Source organism: Choloepus didactylus, chromosome 3 (assembly GCF_015220235.1).
Source record: "Choloepus didactylus isolate mChoDid1 chromosome 3, mChoDid1.pri, whole genome shotgun sequence".
NCBI classification, from domain to species: Eukaryota; Metazoa; Chordata; class Mammalia; order Pilosa; family Megalonychidae; genus Choloepus; species Choloepus didactylus.
This window is the reverse complement of record NC_051309.1, coordinates 139,870,406-139,889,382: the sequence shown is the minus strand read 5'-3', so window position 1 is coordinate 139,889,382 and position 18,977 is coordinate 139,870,406. Positions and strand designations below refer to the sequence as shown.

Genomic DNA, 18,977 nt, shown 5'->3' with positions numbered 1-18,977 from the left:
TCACTGAAGTCATTATCAAAAAATTTTATGATCAGATCTAGAATCTGTGCTTACTAAAAGCTATATGATACCATAAACACTATATATGGTGACACCTAGGCTTATTAGAGATGTTGTAGAAGAAAGCTTACTTATGCCGATAGAACCAAATGTTAACATTTCTTGATAAGCTTTTAAGAAATATTAATCATACCATATGATTTGGAAAGATGAGAGGACAGGTATATTAAAAGAATAGTAATTTAAAAGAAGATACTTTCATTTTTTAGATTTCAGCATCATACATTTTAATTTTTCATAAGAAAAGTAAGAAAAGGATTATAAACTAATAGAAATAGCATATGCTATTTATGATAAGTAAAATGTCTCATTAATGTGAGTATAAGGGAGATAAGGAAGTCCACATTTATCTCAGTTTTAGTATTCAAATCCTTGAAAAAAGCTGTTTTAATGCAGAATTAGTACTTTAATACTGACAGTAATAACACACTATCAAAATGTATACAAATGGCAGCTATATAATATGTATTTTTAACAAGTTAAACACATGTGTCTCTCAACTTAATCTCCTGATGAACTACCTCCAATGTCAATATTAAGGACGTCTTTAATTTTATCATATAATACCAGCACCAAAGCACCCCCTGTGCCACGAAGGATATTGGAGAAGGCACCACGAAAAAATGCACTGATTCCCTCTTGTTGGTATATCTTCACAAAGCAGTCCACTGTTCCTTTATATTGCCGTTCGGCCTCACCACTCTACAGAAAGAAAAGACAGTTTGCTGTCATTTTAATATTTTTATCTTAAAATAGTCTTTCTTCAGCCTTAATAATAGATAAAATTAACACTGTGTTGCGTTAGCAGGCATATAATGAATATTGTACCCAATGGTTAGAGAATATTCATAATTTTCTAATTTCTAATAATTTGAAAACTGAACATATCTTAGGCATAACAAATTTTAAAGGATAGCATCTCACAGACTGGATTTATTCTCTGACCACAGTGCAGTTAAGTGAGAAATCACTAACAAAAAAAGATAACTAGAAAAATCATGTATGGCTGGATATTAAGAAAAAAAACTTTTGAGAAAACTTTTAATAACAAATGGTAACCAAAAAATCTTTTGCAAGACGCAGCTTGAGTGGCACTTTTAAGAAATTAATGACCTTTAAATATTAGAAAAAAAAGGCTGAAAATTAATGAGCAACCTAAATATTTTTAGAAAAAGAATAAACTAAAAGTAAGTAGATGTAAGAAATTAACCAGGAGAAATAGTAGAAATAAAGGAATCTGAAAATAAAGACAATAGAAAGCATAAAAAGTTAAAAGTTAGTTATTTGAAGTATATTACCAACAAATTTTCAGAATAATGTTTTAAGAAAAAAGAGTAAAGGCCCCCAAATTATTAGAAATTGCAAAGGTAATGTAACTATAGATGACCCAGAGATGAAAGAGTGACAGGGTATTATGGGCAACTTCATAATTATTTTTGAAAATTCAGAAGAAATGGTAAATTCCTACAAAAATGTAATTTACCAACAGAATTTAAACAAAACATTGGAATAATACTATAATCATTAAAGAAGTTTAATCAGTTTTTAAAAATCTTCTCATAAAGAAAACCATGCACGCAGATGGCTTTACATGTGAGTTCCACTAAACATTCAATGGACATTTAATTCTAATCTTACAAAAATTACCTTAGAGAAGAGAAAAGCGAGAAGACTCCCCCTGCCAGTTTGAATGTATTATGGTCCCCCAAACACCATTATCTTTGAGGTAATCTTGTGTGGGCAGATGTATCAGTGTTGATTAGATTATAATTTTTTGATTGTTTCTATGGAGATGCACCCCACCCAACTGTGGGTGATGACTCTGATTGGATGGCTTCCATGGAGGTGTGGCCCTGCCCACTCAGCACGGGCCTTGATTAGTTTACTGGACCACTATATAAGCTCAGACAGAAGGAGCAAGCTTGCCATAGTTAAGCGGGATACTTTGAAGAACGCGCAGAAGTTGAGACAGTAGCTGCAGATGATAGACAGTTTGAAGATGGCTGTTGAAAGCAGACTCTTGCTCCAGAGAAGCTAAGAGAGGACAAACACCCCAAGAGCAACTAAGAGTGACATTTTTGAGGAACTGCAGCCTAGAGAGGAACATCCTGGGAGAAAGCCATTTTGAAATCAGCACTTGGGAGCAGATGCCAGCCACGTGCCTTCCCAGCTAACAGAGGTTTTCCGGACACCACTGGCCTTCCTCCAGCGAAGGTACCTGATTGCTGATGCGTTACCTTGGACACTTTATGGCCTTAAGACTGTAACTGTATAACCAAATAAACCCCTTTTATAAAAGTCAATCCATTTCTGGTGTTTTGCATTCCAGCAGCATTAGCAAACGAGAACACTCCCCAATACATTTTATGAGGCTTGCCAAGCCTTGATATCAAAACTGTATTAGGACAATATATGATTGAAAAATTAAAAGTCAATGTCACTATATCTTCTTGAACAAAAGGGGGATGCAAAATGAAACAAAATAAAGCTTCAGTGGCTGAGAGATTTCAAATGGAGTCCAGAGGTCACTCTGGTGGACATTCTTACGTACTATATTAATAACACTTTTTAGGTTTTACTGTATTAGAATAGCTAGAAGTAAGTACCTGAAACTACCAAACTCCAACCCAGTAGCTTTGACTCTACTTTGAAGACAATTGTTTAACAATGTAGATTACAAGGGGTGACAGTGTGATTGTGAAAACCTTGTGGATCGCAATCCCTTTATCCAGTGTATGGATGGATGAGTAGAAAAATGGGGACAAAAACTAAATGAAAAATAGTGTGGGATGGGGGGTGATTTGGGTGTTCTTTTTTATTTTTATTTTTTATTCTCATTCTGATTCTTTCTGGTATAAGGAAAACGTTCAAAAATAGATTGGGGTGATGAATGCATAACTATATGATGGCCCTGTCAACAGCTGATTGTACACCATGGATGATTTTATGTGAATATATCTCAATAAAATTGAATTAAAAAAAAAATCAATGTCACTGAAACAGGGATGCAAAGATCCTAAACAGTACCCAGAAAATTAAATCCAGCAAAGGATACAAAACACAATACAACATGACCAAGACAGGTTTATCCCAGTGACACAAGGTTGCTTTACCAATAGAAAACAGATTAATATAATACAGTACATTAACAATAAAAGAAAAAAAAAGATATGATCATCTCGACAGATACAGGAAACTATGACTGGCATTCATGATTAAAGTAGTTGTAGCCAGGAAGAGAAATGAACAGTCATAACATGATAAAGGGTAACTACAGAATCCCAATGCTAACATTAAATTATATAACAGTGAATGCATTCTCTGTAAGTTCAGAACGATACAAGATTACCAGGTATAAATCTTCTAATAAAACACTGAATCAGAGGTTTCAGCTAGTGAAAAAAGGTTAAGAAAAGGATATAAAAAGTAGGAAAGAAAAAAATTCCTGATAACATTTTATAATCATTCTTCACACCTTGGATTGGAATAACTCATTAAAAAAAGACATTTAATTTTGAAAATAGTTTATTTTTTAAAATATGCTACAAAAATGACAACAAAAAGTTTTTAAACTACTCTTCCTACTGCCAAAATTTAAGAGAAATCTTAATGTAACTGTGTGACTAGTCTATATGTATTTATGTATGTATGTATGTATCTACATTTACTTGGTTTTAAAATGCCATTTTATCAAGGTTTTTAAGGTACTTCATACATTTCTTTTACAGTGGACACAAGTTAACACTACATTCCAATACTGAAAACCAGGAGAGACATTAAGAGAAAGGGAACTTAGTTAATTTTTGAATTTCTTCTAAATCAATCATGACCTTTTAAAGGTCATGAAGACTAGTACTAATAACTGCAATAACTGAAGGTTGTTAGATCAGGTAGTATTTCTCCCTTGTCCAACTGTTTGAAAAAAAGATGCAGTTATATTGGTTTTAAGGTGGGTCATAACCCTTTTTTAGCATCAGAAAAGCTTAGATGTGTTAGTTTCTTCTTAATCTGGAGAAATGTGACTTTGCTAGAAAGAGACATTTTTAGGCATTTCTGGTAACCTAAATCTCAGATTTTAGCATCCTTTAATACTATTACTTTGGGAAGGGAATATGGCTAGTTTTGTAAGAAAAGAAAAATATACAAGAAGAAATATTCACTGGATTTCATGTTACTACTATAGGCTTGAGGGGTGTGTGAAGTGATGTTATAAATTTATTGAAGTATGTTGTCATTACCAATTCATAGCATACTGCTACCAAATGGTGGATGTTAACAGTAAATGTAACAATCTTTCAAGATTTCAAAATATTACAAATTATTTAATAATCTTCTACATGGCTAAAATTGTGCTAGGTATTACAAGAAGATACATTAAAATTTATTTCCTATTCAGAAGGATTTTATGATTAATTACAGTTTGATTCATGGAAGAGATCATTATCATTGGCATCTTTCAAGGCTTATAACCTGTTCTTTATTTTTAAATTTTATTTTGATTCCATAAATAATCCATGATCATTATAAAAATAAATGAGCAAGTATAGATTAAAAAGTCATGTACAATCTTACCTTTTTCTATTTTTTTCTTGTTTAGATCACTTGGTGTCATTTCTTTAAAGACAGTTAAAAACAAATTTTAGTTTTATTGTTTAATTTTCATTTTCTTCAACAGTTGTTTTACAATTTTCTTTTTGTAGTCTAAACTCATATATTTTTAATTTAACTTTTCCTTAAATCTTGTTTCTTCAATTTTCTTACTTTCGACTAAGAGTTTTAAGTTATTTTAAATTTTATACTTAATTTATAGCATCATTTTTTACTTTATTATTATAATTTTGCAATGACTATGCTGTTTCCTCTATTTTATTCAGGAATAAGGGTTTGAAGTCAGGAGGGCAAATTCCTGTGCCTCTTTTACTCCTAACCCAATTACCTTCTTGTCAGCTTCTATGTCTCTTTTTTTGCTAATGGCTTTTTAAAAAAATCATATTTACAGAAAAGTTATAGCATAAAGAGCTTCTCTAGAACCTTTACCCATTGTTTTAGTTTTCTTGACTGCTCAAGCAAATACCATGCAATGGGTCAGCTTAAACAATGGGAACTTAATGGCTCACAGATTTGAGGTTAGGAAAAAAGTTCAAAATAAGGCATCATCAACGTGACTGCTTTCTCCCTGTAGATTGTGGTGTTCTGGGGCTACTGGCGATCCAAGGCAAGGCACATGGTGGCCTCTTCTGGCCTCTCCCTTCTCTAATGGGTTCCACTGATGTCAGCTTCTGGCTGCTCTCTCTGTGGCTTTCGCTTTCTCTGTCTGAATTTCATTCCACTTATAAAGGACTCCAATGATAGGATTAAGACCCATTCTGATTGAGATGGCCATACCACCTTAACTGAAGCAACATCATCAGAAAGGTCTACTTAACAATGGGTTCACACTCACAGGAATGGATTAAATTTAAGAACATGTTTTTCTGGGCTACATACAGCTTCAAACTACCACATTCCACCTTCTAACCTCCCTGCAAACACATGTTCTTTCCATATGCAAATACATTCATTCCATCATAACATCCCAAAGCCTTAAGTCATTTCAGTAACAAAATACAAAGTCTCATCAGAATCTGTTAGGGGTATGGTCTGTCCTAGGGCATAATTCCTTCTGTCTGTGGATCTGTGAAACCTAGAAAACAAGTTATCTGCTTCCACTATACAATGGAGGAACAGGCATAGGATAAACGTTCCCATTCCAGAAGGGAGAAGGAAAATAGGGGCCATAGGTCCCAAACAATTCCCAAAGGTCTGAAAGGCATCTATAGATTGATGTTTTGTCTTCCAGGCCTGATGGAGCAGCAGTTCCACCCCTTCCAAGTGCTGTGCAGCAGCCATGCTCCCTAAACACTGGGGTAAAGGCTCTACCTGCTCTGAGCATTGGGATGGTGGACAGGCTCTCTGCAAACTCCAGGGCACAGCAGCACCCCCCTCTCCAAGCATTGGGGTGGTAGCCAGACATTACGCAAATGCCGGGGCACAGGCTCTACTATCTCCAAGCATTGGGGTGGCACCACTCTTCTTGAACAATGGGGTGGAAGGCCCACCTGCTCCAAGTACCAGGGCAGCCTCTCCCTTTCCACACAAATGGGTGGGACAGCTTTCTTGGACTTAGATCTCTTTGGTCCAGACGTTGGCTTCCATGGTTCTGCCCTTGAAATCATTCTTCCTTCAGTTTGTCCCTTCTCTGTCCCTCTCAGTCCAGGCAGGCAGTGGTTCTGTTCATACAAATCTTGCAAAAAACTTGTCAGCTTTGCATGCAGTTCACAGGATCCAATCCATCAGACACAAGAACTTTTAATAGATCTTTCCTGAATAACTGCACCTTCAATCCTGACTTGCATTGAAATGGCTGACTTGAACCATGTTCAGTTAAACCCTCACATGAAGCCCTATTCTTAAGGGACTTGCTATCCTGAAGCTCAGGAAGGTCCCTGTAAGAGTCACTTCTGACTCTAGTCTCAGACCATACTTTAAGGAAAGGCTCAGACTTTTCCAAAGAATCAATTTCTGGTTTCTTTGAGCTTAAGAGTTCATTTATCAGCTTAACCCTTTCCTCTTGCATTTCACTTCAAGCTGCAAGGAGAAACCAGGCTGCACTTTTCACACTTAGCTTGGAAACCTACTCAGCTAAATATCCAAATTCATTAATTTCAACTTCTACTTTCCATCTGACATAAGAACTCACTTTGCCAAGTTTTCTGCCACTTTAAAACAAAGATTGTGATGACATCCATCTCACATCCAGGTGGTATATCTGTCCCTGTTGGGGAGGAAGCAGGGTTCCTTCATTGTGGCAGCATGTGAACACAAGAGAGGGGTGTTGTGCATAGATCATCTCCCCATGGATTTAGACCCACTGGCTTTGGTGAACTGATGCCCACTAGTGAAGCTGACCTTGCTCTGTCTCTTCTCTATGAATCCAGGCATCCCAATGCTGAGATGGCGGACACCACTGTGGTCTCACATTACCTACAGCCTGAATTTCCTATTCTACAATCTTGGTTTCTCCATTTCCTGAAGATACATAAGCTGGTCCTGACATTTATGACTGCTGCCATAGCATCCAAGGAGGTTTTTTAGTTCAGAAAACCTAAGAACATTCTAACTTGGCCAAGCCACCTTTCTTCTGAACAGAGTTCCTTAGGGAAATAAATCTACAAAAGAGTTAAGAAAAGCAAACCAGTAAGGCTTTTTTTGGTCCATGGTTAACACACTCCTTCAAGTTCACACCTGTTTGCCCTCTACTTTCCAGTTCTGAATTCTGTCTTGTAGAAGCTTATTTTCTTGTAGCCTTGTCAAGGAGAGGCTGTTTGTGACTCTACAGTCCAAATGAGAGCAGCTTTTACCTTCCTCAGACTTCACACTTCTCTGTTACACACTGAAGACCTCATGATTTGGTCACGGTTATCTTCTCTACTGAGTCCTGATGTCATCATCCAATGGCCCTACCTATCCTATTTGTCCTTTCATAGCTTTTTTAACTACTTCACTCTGGGAGGGCCCAAGCCATATCCTTTATTCTTTGTTGTACATTTTTACAACTTGCTATTTTGTGACCAGGTATTCAGAGTTATTGAATTAGACTGGTTGAACTGGTTATTACCCTCTATTTGGCTCTGAATTAGACATATCTAGTAAACTAGGTTAGAACAGTAATCTTAAAACTGGGTACTATGCCTAGGGACATACAATTACAGAAAGTTTAAAAGGAATAAATTTCCAGATCCTTAATTTCTACATATTCTTTCCTAAATTTGCCTGAGAATCAGCCTGTGACTAATGAATCATGCTGGTTTGCTTTTCCTACCTCTCTGTTCACAACTACCCTACTCCTTTTCTTTACAAAAGAAAAACATCTCTCTCATCCACACAAAATTGATGTCTGATGTGCAAAACCTCTAGGAAATAAAACAGAGGGATAACTGAAATATGGTGTCTAATGACTGGATAGTCAGTATTTTGAAAATCAAGTGGTTTCTAAATCTTTGCCAGCTGAAAGATTAATTTTTTGATAGATGATTATGTGATGCTCTTAAACATATATGGAGTTTAAGAATTGAGTGACATGGCAAAAACAAGTTCTCCATTTCCACCAACTAATTTATTTGAAAACATTTTCTCAGTGCTCAAAGCTATACACCTAAAAAATAGGAATAGTATTGATGTTGAACCCTATATCAATAAGGAATATTTAACCTTGGATACACAAACCAATTAAAAAAAGTTTCATCTATGAGACGCATTTCTAATGATATATTTCTATGTTTGTATTTGTTAAAATTTGTAATTTACATGTATTATTTTGATCATACTGAATAATAATTGTAATAAATAAATCAGAAGTAACTTTTTAGCACTTAGAAATTTATAGTTACAGAAAAAAATTAAATTATATACACAATTTTGTTGCAGAAGAACATGAATCAATAGTAATCCATAAAATAATTTCAAGCATAAAATAAGAAATAAATAAAACAAAGACTGCCTTTCCTCCAGTTTCCAATAATACATTTATCATTTTCTTCTAAGTCCTCATTGGAAGTACCTTTAGCATTCATATTTTTACTAACAGTCTCTTCAAAGCTTTTGAGGCTTTTTCTCTCAAGTAGCTCACAATTCTTCCAGCCTCTACCCATTACCCAATTCCAAAGTCATCTCCACATTTTGTGTTTGCAACAGCAGCACCCCATTTTCTTGGTACCAAAGTCTGTTTTAGTTTCCTATGCTGCTCAAGCAAATACCATGCAGAGGGGTGGCTTAAACAATGGGAATTTATCAGCTTATGGTTTTGAGGCCAAGATACAAGTCCAAATCAAGACATCATCAAGGCCATGCTTTTTCCCTGAACACTGTGGCACTGTGGGGCTGGCTGCCAGTGATTCTTTGTTCTGTTTATTACACGGCAAGGCGTAAGGTGGTATCTTTTAGTCTCTCCCTTCTCTTCCAGGTTCTGTTGATATTCAGCCTCTGGCTGCTCCCTTTGTGGCTTTCTGACTGCTCCCTTTGTGGATTTCTCTGAATTTCATTCTGCTTATAAAGGACTCCAGTAATAGGATTAAGACGCATCCTGGTTGAGGGGGACCACATATTTACAGTTAACATTTTGTCCCATTTACTTTATAATTTTTCTGCCTGTCTCTCCCTCTTTCTATAAAATACACACACACACACACAGAAAAAACACTCATACTCACATTTTATGCCCCTTTTTCTTTAAATACTTCAGTATGTATTTTCTAAGAACAAAGACATTCTCCTACATACTACAGTACAGTTATCAAAATCAGGCAATTTAACATTGACACAATACCACCATTTAATTAACAGTCCATATGCAAATTACTTTTCCATTTTTTAAAGTTTCTCAATGCATTGAAACAGAACTAGATGTAACAGATCTAGAGGAAACAAAGATATAAAAGAGATAACTTAAAGGGTATCCCATGAGTGAAATAAGGGGTTAGACAGGCTTTATCCTATCGGTGGCCCTACTGGGTTCTTCAAGGACCATTATGAAGACATATAAAATGAGGGTAATTATAGTACCTACACCTCATAGCATTGTTTTCAGAATTAAATGAGTTAAGTGTAAAATGCTCAGGACAATACCTGGCTCATAGCAAGTACTCTATTACTTTTCTAGTTTTCTGGTCTCATTATTATTATTTTTTAATCATATTTTTTATTGTGGAATATAACATATATAAATAGAAGTGATAACTTTCCAAGTGCAATTTAACAAGTAGTTAGCAAATTTCAAAGAATGTTATGTGTTACAGTTCCACAGTTTCAGCTATTTTCTTCTTGTGAAATAAAGAATAATAATAATAAATAACATAGATGCAAAACAGTAATAATTTTCAAACTATGATTTAACAAGTAGTTATATAGGAAATTTCCAAAAATGTTATGAGTTACATAATTTCAGTTATTTCCTTATTGTGAAATATATATATAAAAAGATGACAACTTTCAAATTACACTTTAACAAGTAGCTACAGAGCAAATATCAAAGAATGCGCAAATATCAAAGAATGCTATGGGTTATAGTTCCATCATTTCAGTTCTTTCTTTCTAGCTATTCTAATACCCTAGCAACTAAGAAAAAGTATCCCAGGTTCCATCTTTAAATCATTATTTTCTAAGGCTCCACAATACGTCCCTGATCTAACATATGATGGGATGATTAACAATTTTTCAACTCTTGGTCATTAGAGACAATAGAGGCTGTCTCCAATTTTTTCTGTTGTAAATAACACTGTGATGGACACTATTTTGCACATGCTGTGTCCATGCTTTGGCACTTATGTACAGAAAGCTACTACTAACGGCTATTCCTGTTTGCTAAAGAGGATGTATGCCTTCCCTCATCATAAATAAGAGTAGGTGGCCATGAGTAGAAGGCTGGCGTCCCACTGCCTGCTCCATGGCTCTCTGTTCCTCATTCTACCAGGAAATGAGGAACAGACCGGGAAACAGGAAATGGGAACCTGTTTTGCAGAGAAAATACTGCTGCCTTTTCACAATTTAATGTTTTAAATATTTAAATACCTTTAACTGCTTAAAAAATATTATTTGCTATTTTGTACTCATGATCTTTTACTTTTCTAATTTAATTTTATATTGTGATTCCAAACCTTTTTAGTATGTTAATGGTTTAAATAATGTATAGTTCACCTTATCACTATTAATCAGTGTTATCCCTATTAACTGATCCTTTCTGCTTTTCATCTCAGAGTTTTACGGCATTTTTCTTTACCTGATTTTGTTTTCTTACCCCCTTATAAACTTTCCCCCTAAATTTTTGGTTATTATTTTTAGATGATTCCATAAACTGTTACTAGGTTAAATTTACACAAATACATTTCTGGCTCTTTTTGCATATGCCATATATAAAGGTGCCATATTCATGCTACCTCCACCTAATTTTAGTGTTTTTTATAACAAAGTTATTAATATATTTCGAAACAGAGCTTTAGAACAATAATCATAGGACTGTGCAGCAGGAAGACACAAATCCGTCTGTAAAAGCGTTTCTGTCTCATTGCCTACCTATTAAAAGAATTTATTGGTCTGTAGCCCAGAGGTTGCTGACCTTTACAGTTGTCAGAAGTAGCACTTCCCTTTAATTCTCAATGAAAGGATCTGAACCCTCATTGTATTTGACCACAGGAAAGTTAGGCATTTATGAGGACCCCTTCCCCATGGGTTTCTGGGACCCCCTGTAGGATACCCATATGGCCCTAGATGAGTCCTAGGTTTGGCTGTGTTCTTAGGCCAGCGGCCTCCCTCTGGGCTGCATCTCTGCTCTTTGAGCACTAACTTTGTATTCTCTCTTTTTTTTTTAAAAAAAATTCAGTTTTATTGAGATATATTCACATACCATACAATCATCCATGGTGTACAATCAACTGTTCACAGTACCATCATATAGTTGTGCATTCATCACCCCAATCTATTTTTTGAACATTTTCCTTGTATCAGAAAAAGTAAAAATAAGAATAAAAAATAAAAGTAAAAAAGAACACCCAAATCATGCCCCCCCACCCTATTTTTCATTTAGTTTTTGTCTCCATTTTTCTACTCACCCATCCATATACTGGATAAAGGGAGTGTGATCCACAAGGCTTTCATAATCACACTGTCAACTGGTCTCATTATTTTTGCTTGCCCTTATGAAATGTATGATTTTGCTATACTGAACTGCTTCTCAAGCCACACATACCTCTCTGCATGTTTTCTTCCCTCTGCTTAAAATGTCCTACTATTGTCCAAAGAAAGCCTACTCATTAAGATTTAGTTCTCCAAGAGGCCATATTTTAGGCATTTGGGCACCACTTCTCTATGCATTTCTGGCCCCTTTAACTGTGTATATGTCTTCAACATTAGACAGAGCTATAGGCTCTTACTTTGTTGTGTCACCATAGCTCAGCATGGATGAAGCACTCAAATATTTCCTTAATTTAATAAATGTAGCAAGTAACAGCAATAGAGATTGAATGTGGCTAAATTTTGGTTTGGGGGTTTATATTTAGTAATTAGGTAATTATTAACAAGCTTTCATTTTGGAACTCACAATTATTTACTTTTATTAAAATATACTACAACAAATTATTACATATATCAATAGCTTATGACTGGACTTATTCTAGATCATCTAACATCTGAGTCAAGATAGACATACTCATCCAATCCCTGTCATCCCCCTCCCCTCCACTCTCCAATCAATGTATGCTATTGAAGTGGAAGGCATTTCTGTGTGTTCTGATGGAAGAGGAGGAAGAAACTCTGTTTTCTGATGGCTGTTTCTGGATAGAAAAGACTACAAGACATAACACATTACACATTCATTTTAGGCAGATAAAACAAATGACATCCTTCCCAACCAAAATTTTTCTAAAATTTGAATAAATGTTACCTGGATATAGGAGATGTTAGAGAGCTCAATTAGACTTACAAATAATAATATAAATACCTGCATCATCATACGTCTTCTAACTGTGTCAAAGGGATAAGAGAGTATTCCAGAGCATGTAGTCACAACTTGAGCAATGAGAAAGGAGACAAGAAATGGGGTTTCCTTTGGTTTCGGTAATAAGCCCTAGAAAAAAAAAATGTACCAAGTAACCATCTAATTTCCAAAATATCTTAATTTCCTAAGTCAAAGGATAATTCTTATAAATATATGAAAGAGGGCTCAATTATATTTGAAATGAAACAAAAACAATTGTGTCTAATGTGATTAAAAATAACAAGAGATCAATAAGAAAGGGGAATGCCATGCTTGACTATATTTCAAAAGTATATTTCCTATTACAAAGAATTTGTTTGCACCTAAAACTAGGGATAATAGGAGACCGTGGCCAAAAAAAAAGTTTTCCTATGACTCTTCCTCACAGAGTTAAAAAAAAATGAAAAAGAATTGCACGCTCATTATCATCAACAGATGATGTTCAGTGAGCAGCTCTTCATCAGTTTAAAGTTCTAAGCTACTGAAGAACTGTATCCTTAAATTTCACAACCTCTGCAGGAGATGAAAGAGAAAAGCCAAGGGAGAGTACAACATAACGTTTTTCTGTGATTAAATAAAAGTACATGAGATCCTGTAATTTCCTTTACCATATCTAAAACACACTAAAAACTAAAAGTAATCTAGCCAGATCACAATAAAAAGGAACTTCAATTATATTTATGCTAATTAGGGAGGGCAGAGATAATATATAAACTGATAAATTTTTTCTCACGTTTTAATCTTACTTAACTTACAATACTGATAAAAATTTCATTGCTTCCTTCCAGAAGCATTATGATGTAGTGATTAAGAGCTAAGATTTGCCTGTCACTTAATAACCAAGTTACTTAACTGATTTTAGATTATTTATCTTTAAATTGGGGATATTAAAAGCTATCCAAGAAAACTGTGATGATGTAAAGTACTTAACAGGTTTCCTAAAACCAGGCAACAGCTCAAAAAAATTTTAACCATTATTACAGTCTTTCCTTGACCCCGTTGGAAGTACTATTAAGATCTGAAATGCCCAAGCAAGTTTCAAAACAACCTAGAAACACAAAATCTAACAGTCACCATAGACAACTGAGCTACAGTAACATATATTTAATTATTAAGGTTATCTTGCCTACTTCCTAAAATGAGACAGTAAACTGACTTTTGATTATCTGCATTTAAAGACGTGATAAAGTTAATGTAAAATCAGAAAAACTGTTAGAAGATGGCTTACTATATACCAAAGATCTGATTATGACTAAGCTTAATCATGTTTTCCATTTGCAAACTGATGCATACTGAATCTTTCTGTGCAAACACCAAAAAAGCCTAATGTTTGGATATATGTTTATATCTAAGCCAGAACCATAATATAATTAAAATTTAATTAGGTTATGGCAAAGTAGTGATTAAATAGAATTCCATAATGTCTATCCTTATTCCATTACAGTGATTTCTCTAATTTTAAGAGTAAACATATCTTTTGAATAAAAATAAGTGAACCATTTATTTAATATATGCAAGTTAACATCCCAAAAGTACCTTTATTGTGTCATAAGCTCCAAAATAAGAGGCTCGGTACACGATGATGCCCTGAACTGAAACACCAAACCCTTGGTATAAACCAACAATTCCATCAGATCTTGCTATTTTCATAATACAGTCACCTAAACCCTTGAACTGTCGCTCTTCAGGACCTAAAATAAAGCCATTTAACATTCATTAGCAACATTGCATATCAGATAAACACTATAATAGAAGTAACTTAATTAAACATTTTATAGATTTGAATTTTCCTGAACTGCCATTCAGAAATCTTTCTAACGAAGAAGGCACAAATCAAAATCCTCCCATTCATTTAAAGATATTGAGATTTCAAGTAGTACCTTAGAAGAATTCAACTGAAAATATTAATCTCTTATGAAAGGATTTTATTCAAGCAATCTGACTTAAAACATTTCAATAAAATTATCAGCAGTTATTAGTTGGGGTTCAGAAAATACTTAGGAATGAAAAACTCCAGGACTGGCTTTAGCTGGGAGGCAAAAAGACAAAGCCCCAAACTAGTAATTTCAGGGTAGATAACATTTTACATGAAGTATAATATTTTTCTAGTTGTTTTTTTTTCTCTTGACTTAGAACTCCTTGACAGTATTTTAACTCTTCTATGTAGAAAGCAGTCTTCTAACATAAACCATATTCTCGTAATTTCGAAAGAAAAAACAAACTACAGAATTCAAAACAAGATACAATGAATTATTTTCACTTTCTTAGTAAGAAAATTTGGACTTCTAGTTAAATGCAGTAGATGGAATTTGTACTTTCATATTTTCTCAATCTGCCACCTCTTCTCAAACATTTTCTCAGATCACTTATCTAAACTCTCTTTTCCTACTTTCTCTTCATAGCATTTATCACTAAAGTGCCATTTTATTTTAGTCACTTCATTATTTTTTATTATTTGTATTCTCCTCTAGACTATAAGGTAGATGGGGCATGAGCTCCATGTCTTATATGTGTTTTACACACACACACACATTTCTAGGAGAGGGCCTGGTTCACAGCAGGCACTCAATATTTGTTGAATGAACCTATGCTCCTTGAAGAAAACCCAATTAAAATGATAGTAAGGGGATAAAACAGGTTAGAGGCCACATAAAAAAGAGTATGTGACAGAAAATGAAATTCATAAATTTTTGCAAGATAGAAAAGGTAGATGGAGGAGAGGTAACTCACTTAGTAGAGAAGACAATGCTGAAATCTATTTTCTTGCAAAGGGGGATATAGTTGAAAACAAGCCTCTTTGTTCCCAGTAACCCCAGAAAGACTTAGAAATTAGACTACTACTCCAGTAAAAGCAGAGGAGCAGATGGATGCTCAACACCATCATCACTCTAAGCAGACAAGTGACTTACTCCACCATTCTCAGAATTGAACATTAGGCTCCAGATTGAATGGAGCCAACTGGGTGATCTCCATAATTACTGAAGAAAGACTCACATCAAGAGTGAAATGTCAGAATATCAGGGACAGACAGTAACAAAAAAGAAAAAAACATGTCACATAAAAAAGGATCAGGAGAAAGACAGAGATCCAATTTCTTAAGAGGTACACCAGAAACTAGAAGTCAGGGTAATGCTGTCAAAATTATGAAGGAAAATGACTTTAAACCCAAATTTCTATAAATGACCAATTAATCACGTGAGAGAGTAAAACAGAGACATTTTTAGACATGCAATTCTCAATTTATCTCATATTTACTTTCTTGGGAAGTTACCAAAAACATACTCTACCCAAACAAGGGTATAACAAAGAAATAGGAAGATGTGATATAAAAGAGGCAAAGGGAATCCCTAGGATCAGAGTTGTACAACTGGACAGTAGCCATAGTTGAGACAGGAGTAAGTGCATGGAGAGATCTAGGAGTTGGCTCTCAGGTAAAAATGGAACTAAGCGATAAGCAGTCTTTGTGTTTGCTGTCTTGTTAGTATAGTGTTAGATATCCCCTTCTGTCTTTTAAGAGAAAAAGAAAAAGCTAGTTTACTTTGGGTCTTATTACTTCCATTTGGTTGACAATAAAACTTTTAGACTCTAACAATGTTGTTTCAACATTAACTCTACAATAAATATCACATGGTTCAAAGCACAAAGAAGGTAGATTTGCATTTCCAAAAATCCCTACCTTTTCCAATGTCAACACCTAATCGAGTTCGGGCAAAATCTAGTGGATATACTACACATAAGGATGTTGCCCCAGCAGCTCCACCAGAAGCCAGGTTTGCCAAAAACCACCTCCAGAACTGAAACATATTAATTAAAAAGTGGTTACTGAACTACAGAATATGACTGTTTAAAACAGCTGGTAAATTCTTATTTCTATAAAGGTTAAAAAGAAAGATCTACAAACTGCTTTTATAAAATAATTACCTATAATAATATATATTCTTTCTCTAAAAATGGATATTAAGGAATAATTTAAGAAGAAATGAAAGCTGTACCTTTAGATAGATTTTAAAATTCAAATATATTATCAAATATTAAAACCTAACTTCTGAATAAACTTCAATGAGCTTTTGGAGAAAAGTTTTTAATGGATATGGAGAGAATCCCAAAATACTGCTCTTCATATCCATTGTTTCCCAAAAACTACATCTGGGAGATGTAGAGTAGATGCTGACATGCTGAAATTCCAGGATATTTTAATGGCCTCCAGTAAAAGGAGCAAGAGAGGCCACATAGGATAATCATAAATTACATGAATTTTTTGTTAATAACAGTGTTAGCTATGACTAAAATGTCAGGCATATATGGAGACTTCAGTGGTATCCTTTTGGGGGAGATACAGTAATATTTCATAATGCCCCAAACTCACTTTAAAATTTTAGTAGAATTAAATTTGAACAGCTCAAAAATACATATTTAATTATGTACAAATGCTGACATGAAATTGGCAGAAATTGATTATACGATCTGAATGGTGTGTTAGGCCTTATTGGTCTACTGGTTCACATGGGCTGGTTAAAGAAACAATTCTTTCTGATAACATTTAAAATGTGCCTGCCTCAGGTATGGCAGGCACTTTTCAATACCCAGGGTTTATGAAAGAAGTATTTGAATTGGAGCTGTAATGGAAAATCTAGGCTATCTGGCTACTGTAACCATTAAATACATTAAAGTGAAAAATGTTCTAAACAAGCTCAGTTTCTTGCTTTACTCTTTGTCTCTTACTTTTAACAATAGTTTTTAAGTCTCAGATAACTTTGGAATGCTCCATTTTCTCTTGGCCTAGAGTGCCCTTCCAATCTTCTTACACAAAAAATATTTATTGCTTCATGCTCTAATTCAAATTCTACCTCTTTCATGAAATCTTCTCTGGTCTCCAATCCATGCAAACTATATGTAATCATACCCTCTTCCCATAAATACTTCATCTCTGTCAAAGAATTAAAAGTGAATCACATGACCAATATGTAAAACGTGTCAACATGTTCCAGACTCTCATCTTTAATAGTATTTCAGCCACTTTCTACTTTGAATTTATAATTATTTGTGTACATGTCTTAACTTACGGACTATAAGTTTCTTGAGGTTGGGATTATTTTTTGCGTAAAAACTTTATTAAGATATAATCTACATACCATAAAATTCACTCACATAAAATGTACAGTTTGATGGATTTTAATATATTCAGAGTTGTGCAACCATCACACTTTTAGAATAGTGTTACCACCTCACAAAAAAAAAGAAAAAGAAAAAGAAAAAGAAATGGAAATCTCATACTCCTTAGTAGTCATTCCCTACCCCTCTCTGCCACCTTACTTCCAAGCCCTAGGTAACCACTAACTTACTTTCTGTTTCTATAGATTTGCCTATTCTGTACATTTAATATAAATGGAACCACACAACATGTGGTCTTTTGTAACTGCCTTCTTTTATTTGGCATAATATTTTCAAGGTTCATCTATACTGTATTATACATAAGTAATTCATTCCTTTATATTGCTGAATAATAGTCCACTGTATGGATATACCACATTTTATTTATCCACTCATCAGCTGATGGATAATTGGGTTGTTTCCATTTTTTGGAGGCCAGGATTCTTAATTCATCTTTTTAATTTCACACAGCAAGTCATGGGGTCTTGCCCAGAATAATGCATTCAATAAATATGTGTTTAATGAAGTGTACCAGAAATGCCAATTACTGTTCCCAGCCTCCCAGGCTCTTTTCAAGTGAAAGTCATAGATTCTACTGTATTGGTACCCAGGTTTCACAATCATCATATTAGTTAGGGTTCTCTAACAGAATCAACAACAGGTATCTATGAATATAAGATTTTATAAAAGTGTCTCATGCAACTGTGGGGATGCATAAGTCCAAATTCTGCAAGGCAGGCAGCAAACTGGCAATTCCAATGAAGGTGTTCAATGAACTCAGGCAGCGAACTGGCAATGCCAATGAACTCCTCAGAAGTGCTTTGCTGGCTAGCTAAAGAAGTGAAGGTCCTCTATCTGTCTCGCTTAAAAGTCTTCAACTGGTTGGATTAAATCCAGCTGACTGCATTCTTTCATTGTGGAAGACATGCCCTTCGTTGATGTTATCAGTCACAGCTGCAGCCAACTGACCCACAATTTAATAAACCAGCCTTCCAGTTTATTAGCAAGCCATAAATGTCCTTGCAGTAACAGTTAGGCCCAGTGCTTGCTCGACCAGTCACCTGGACACCATCACCTGGCCAAGTTGACACATGAACCTAACCATCAAAGTCCACCCCTTGTCAACTTGGCCAGTTACACACATCACAATAAACCATACTTTATCTTTAACTAGAGAACAATAACAGACATATATTTCGCC

At 34.8% G+C, this 18,977-nt stretch overlaps 1 protein-coding gene across 1 annotated transcript in view; it reads right to left on the bottom strand.

Annotated features, from left to right (window-relative positions):
- Nucleotides 1-404: 404 nt before the first annotated feature.
- SLC25A31 (solute carrier family 25 member 31) overlaps nt 405-18,977 on the bottom strand; it is a 36,382-nt gene continuing 17,809 nt past the window's right edge. The window contains exons 3-6 of the mRNA XM_037831476.1: nt 16,302-16,419; nt 14,162-14,316; nt 12,590-12,715; nt 405-762 (exon numbers count right to left, since the gene is read on the bottom strand). Coding sequence (XP_037687404.1) covers nt 562-762; nt 12,590-12,715; nt 14,162-14,316; nt 16,302-16,419 — 600 coding nt within the window. The 3' untranslated portion in view covers nt 405-561. The remainder of the gene's footprint in view (nt 763-12,589; nt 12,716-14,161; nt 14,317-16,301; nt 16,420-18,977) is intronic.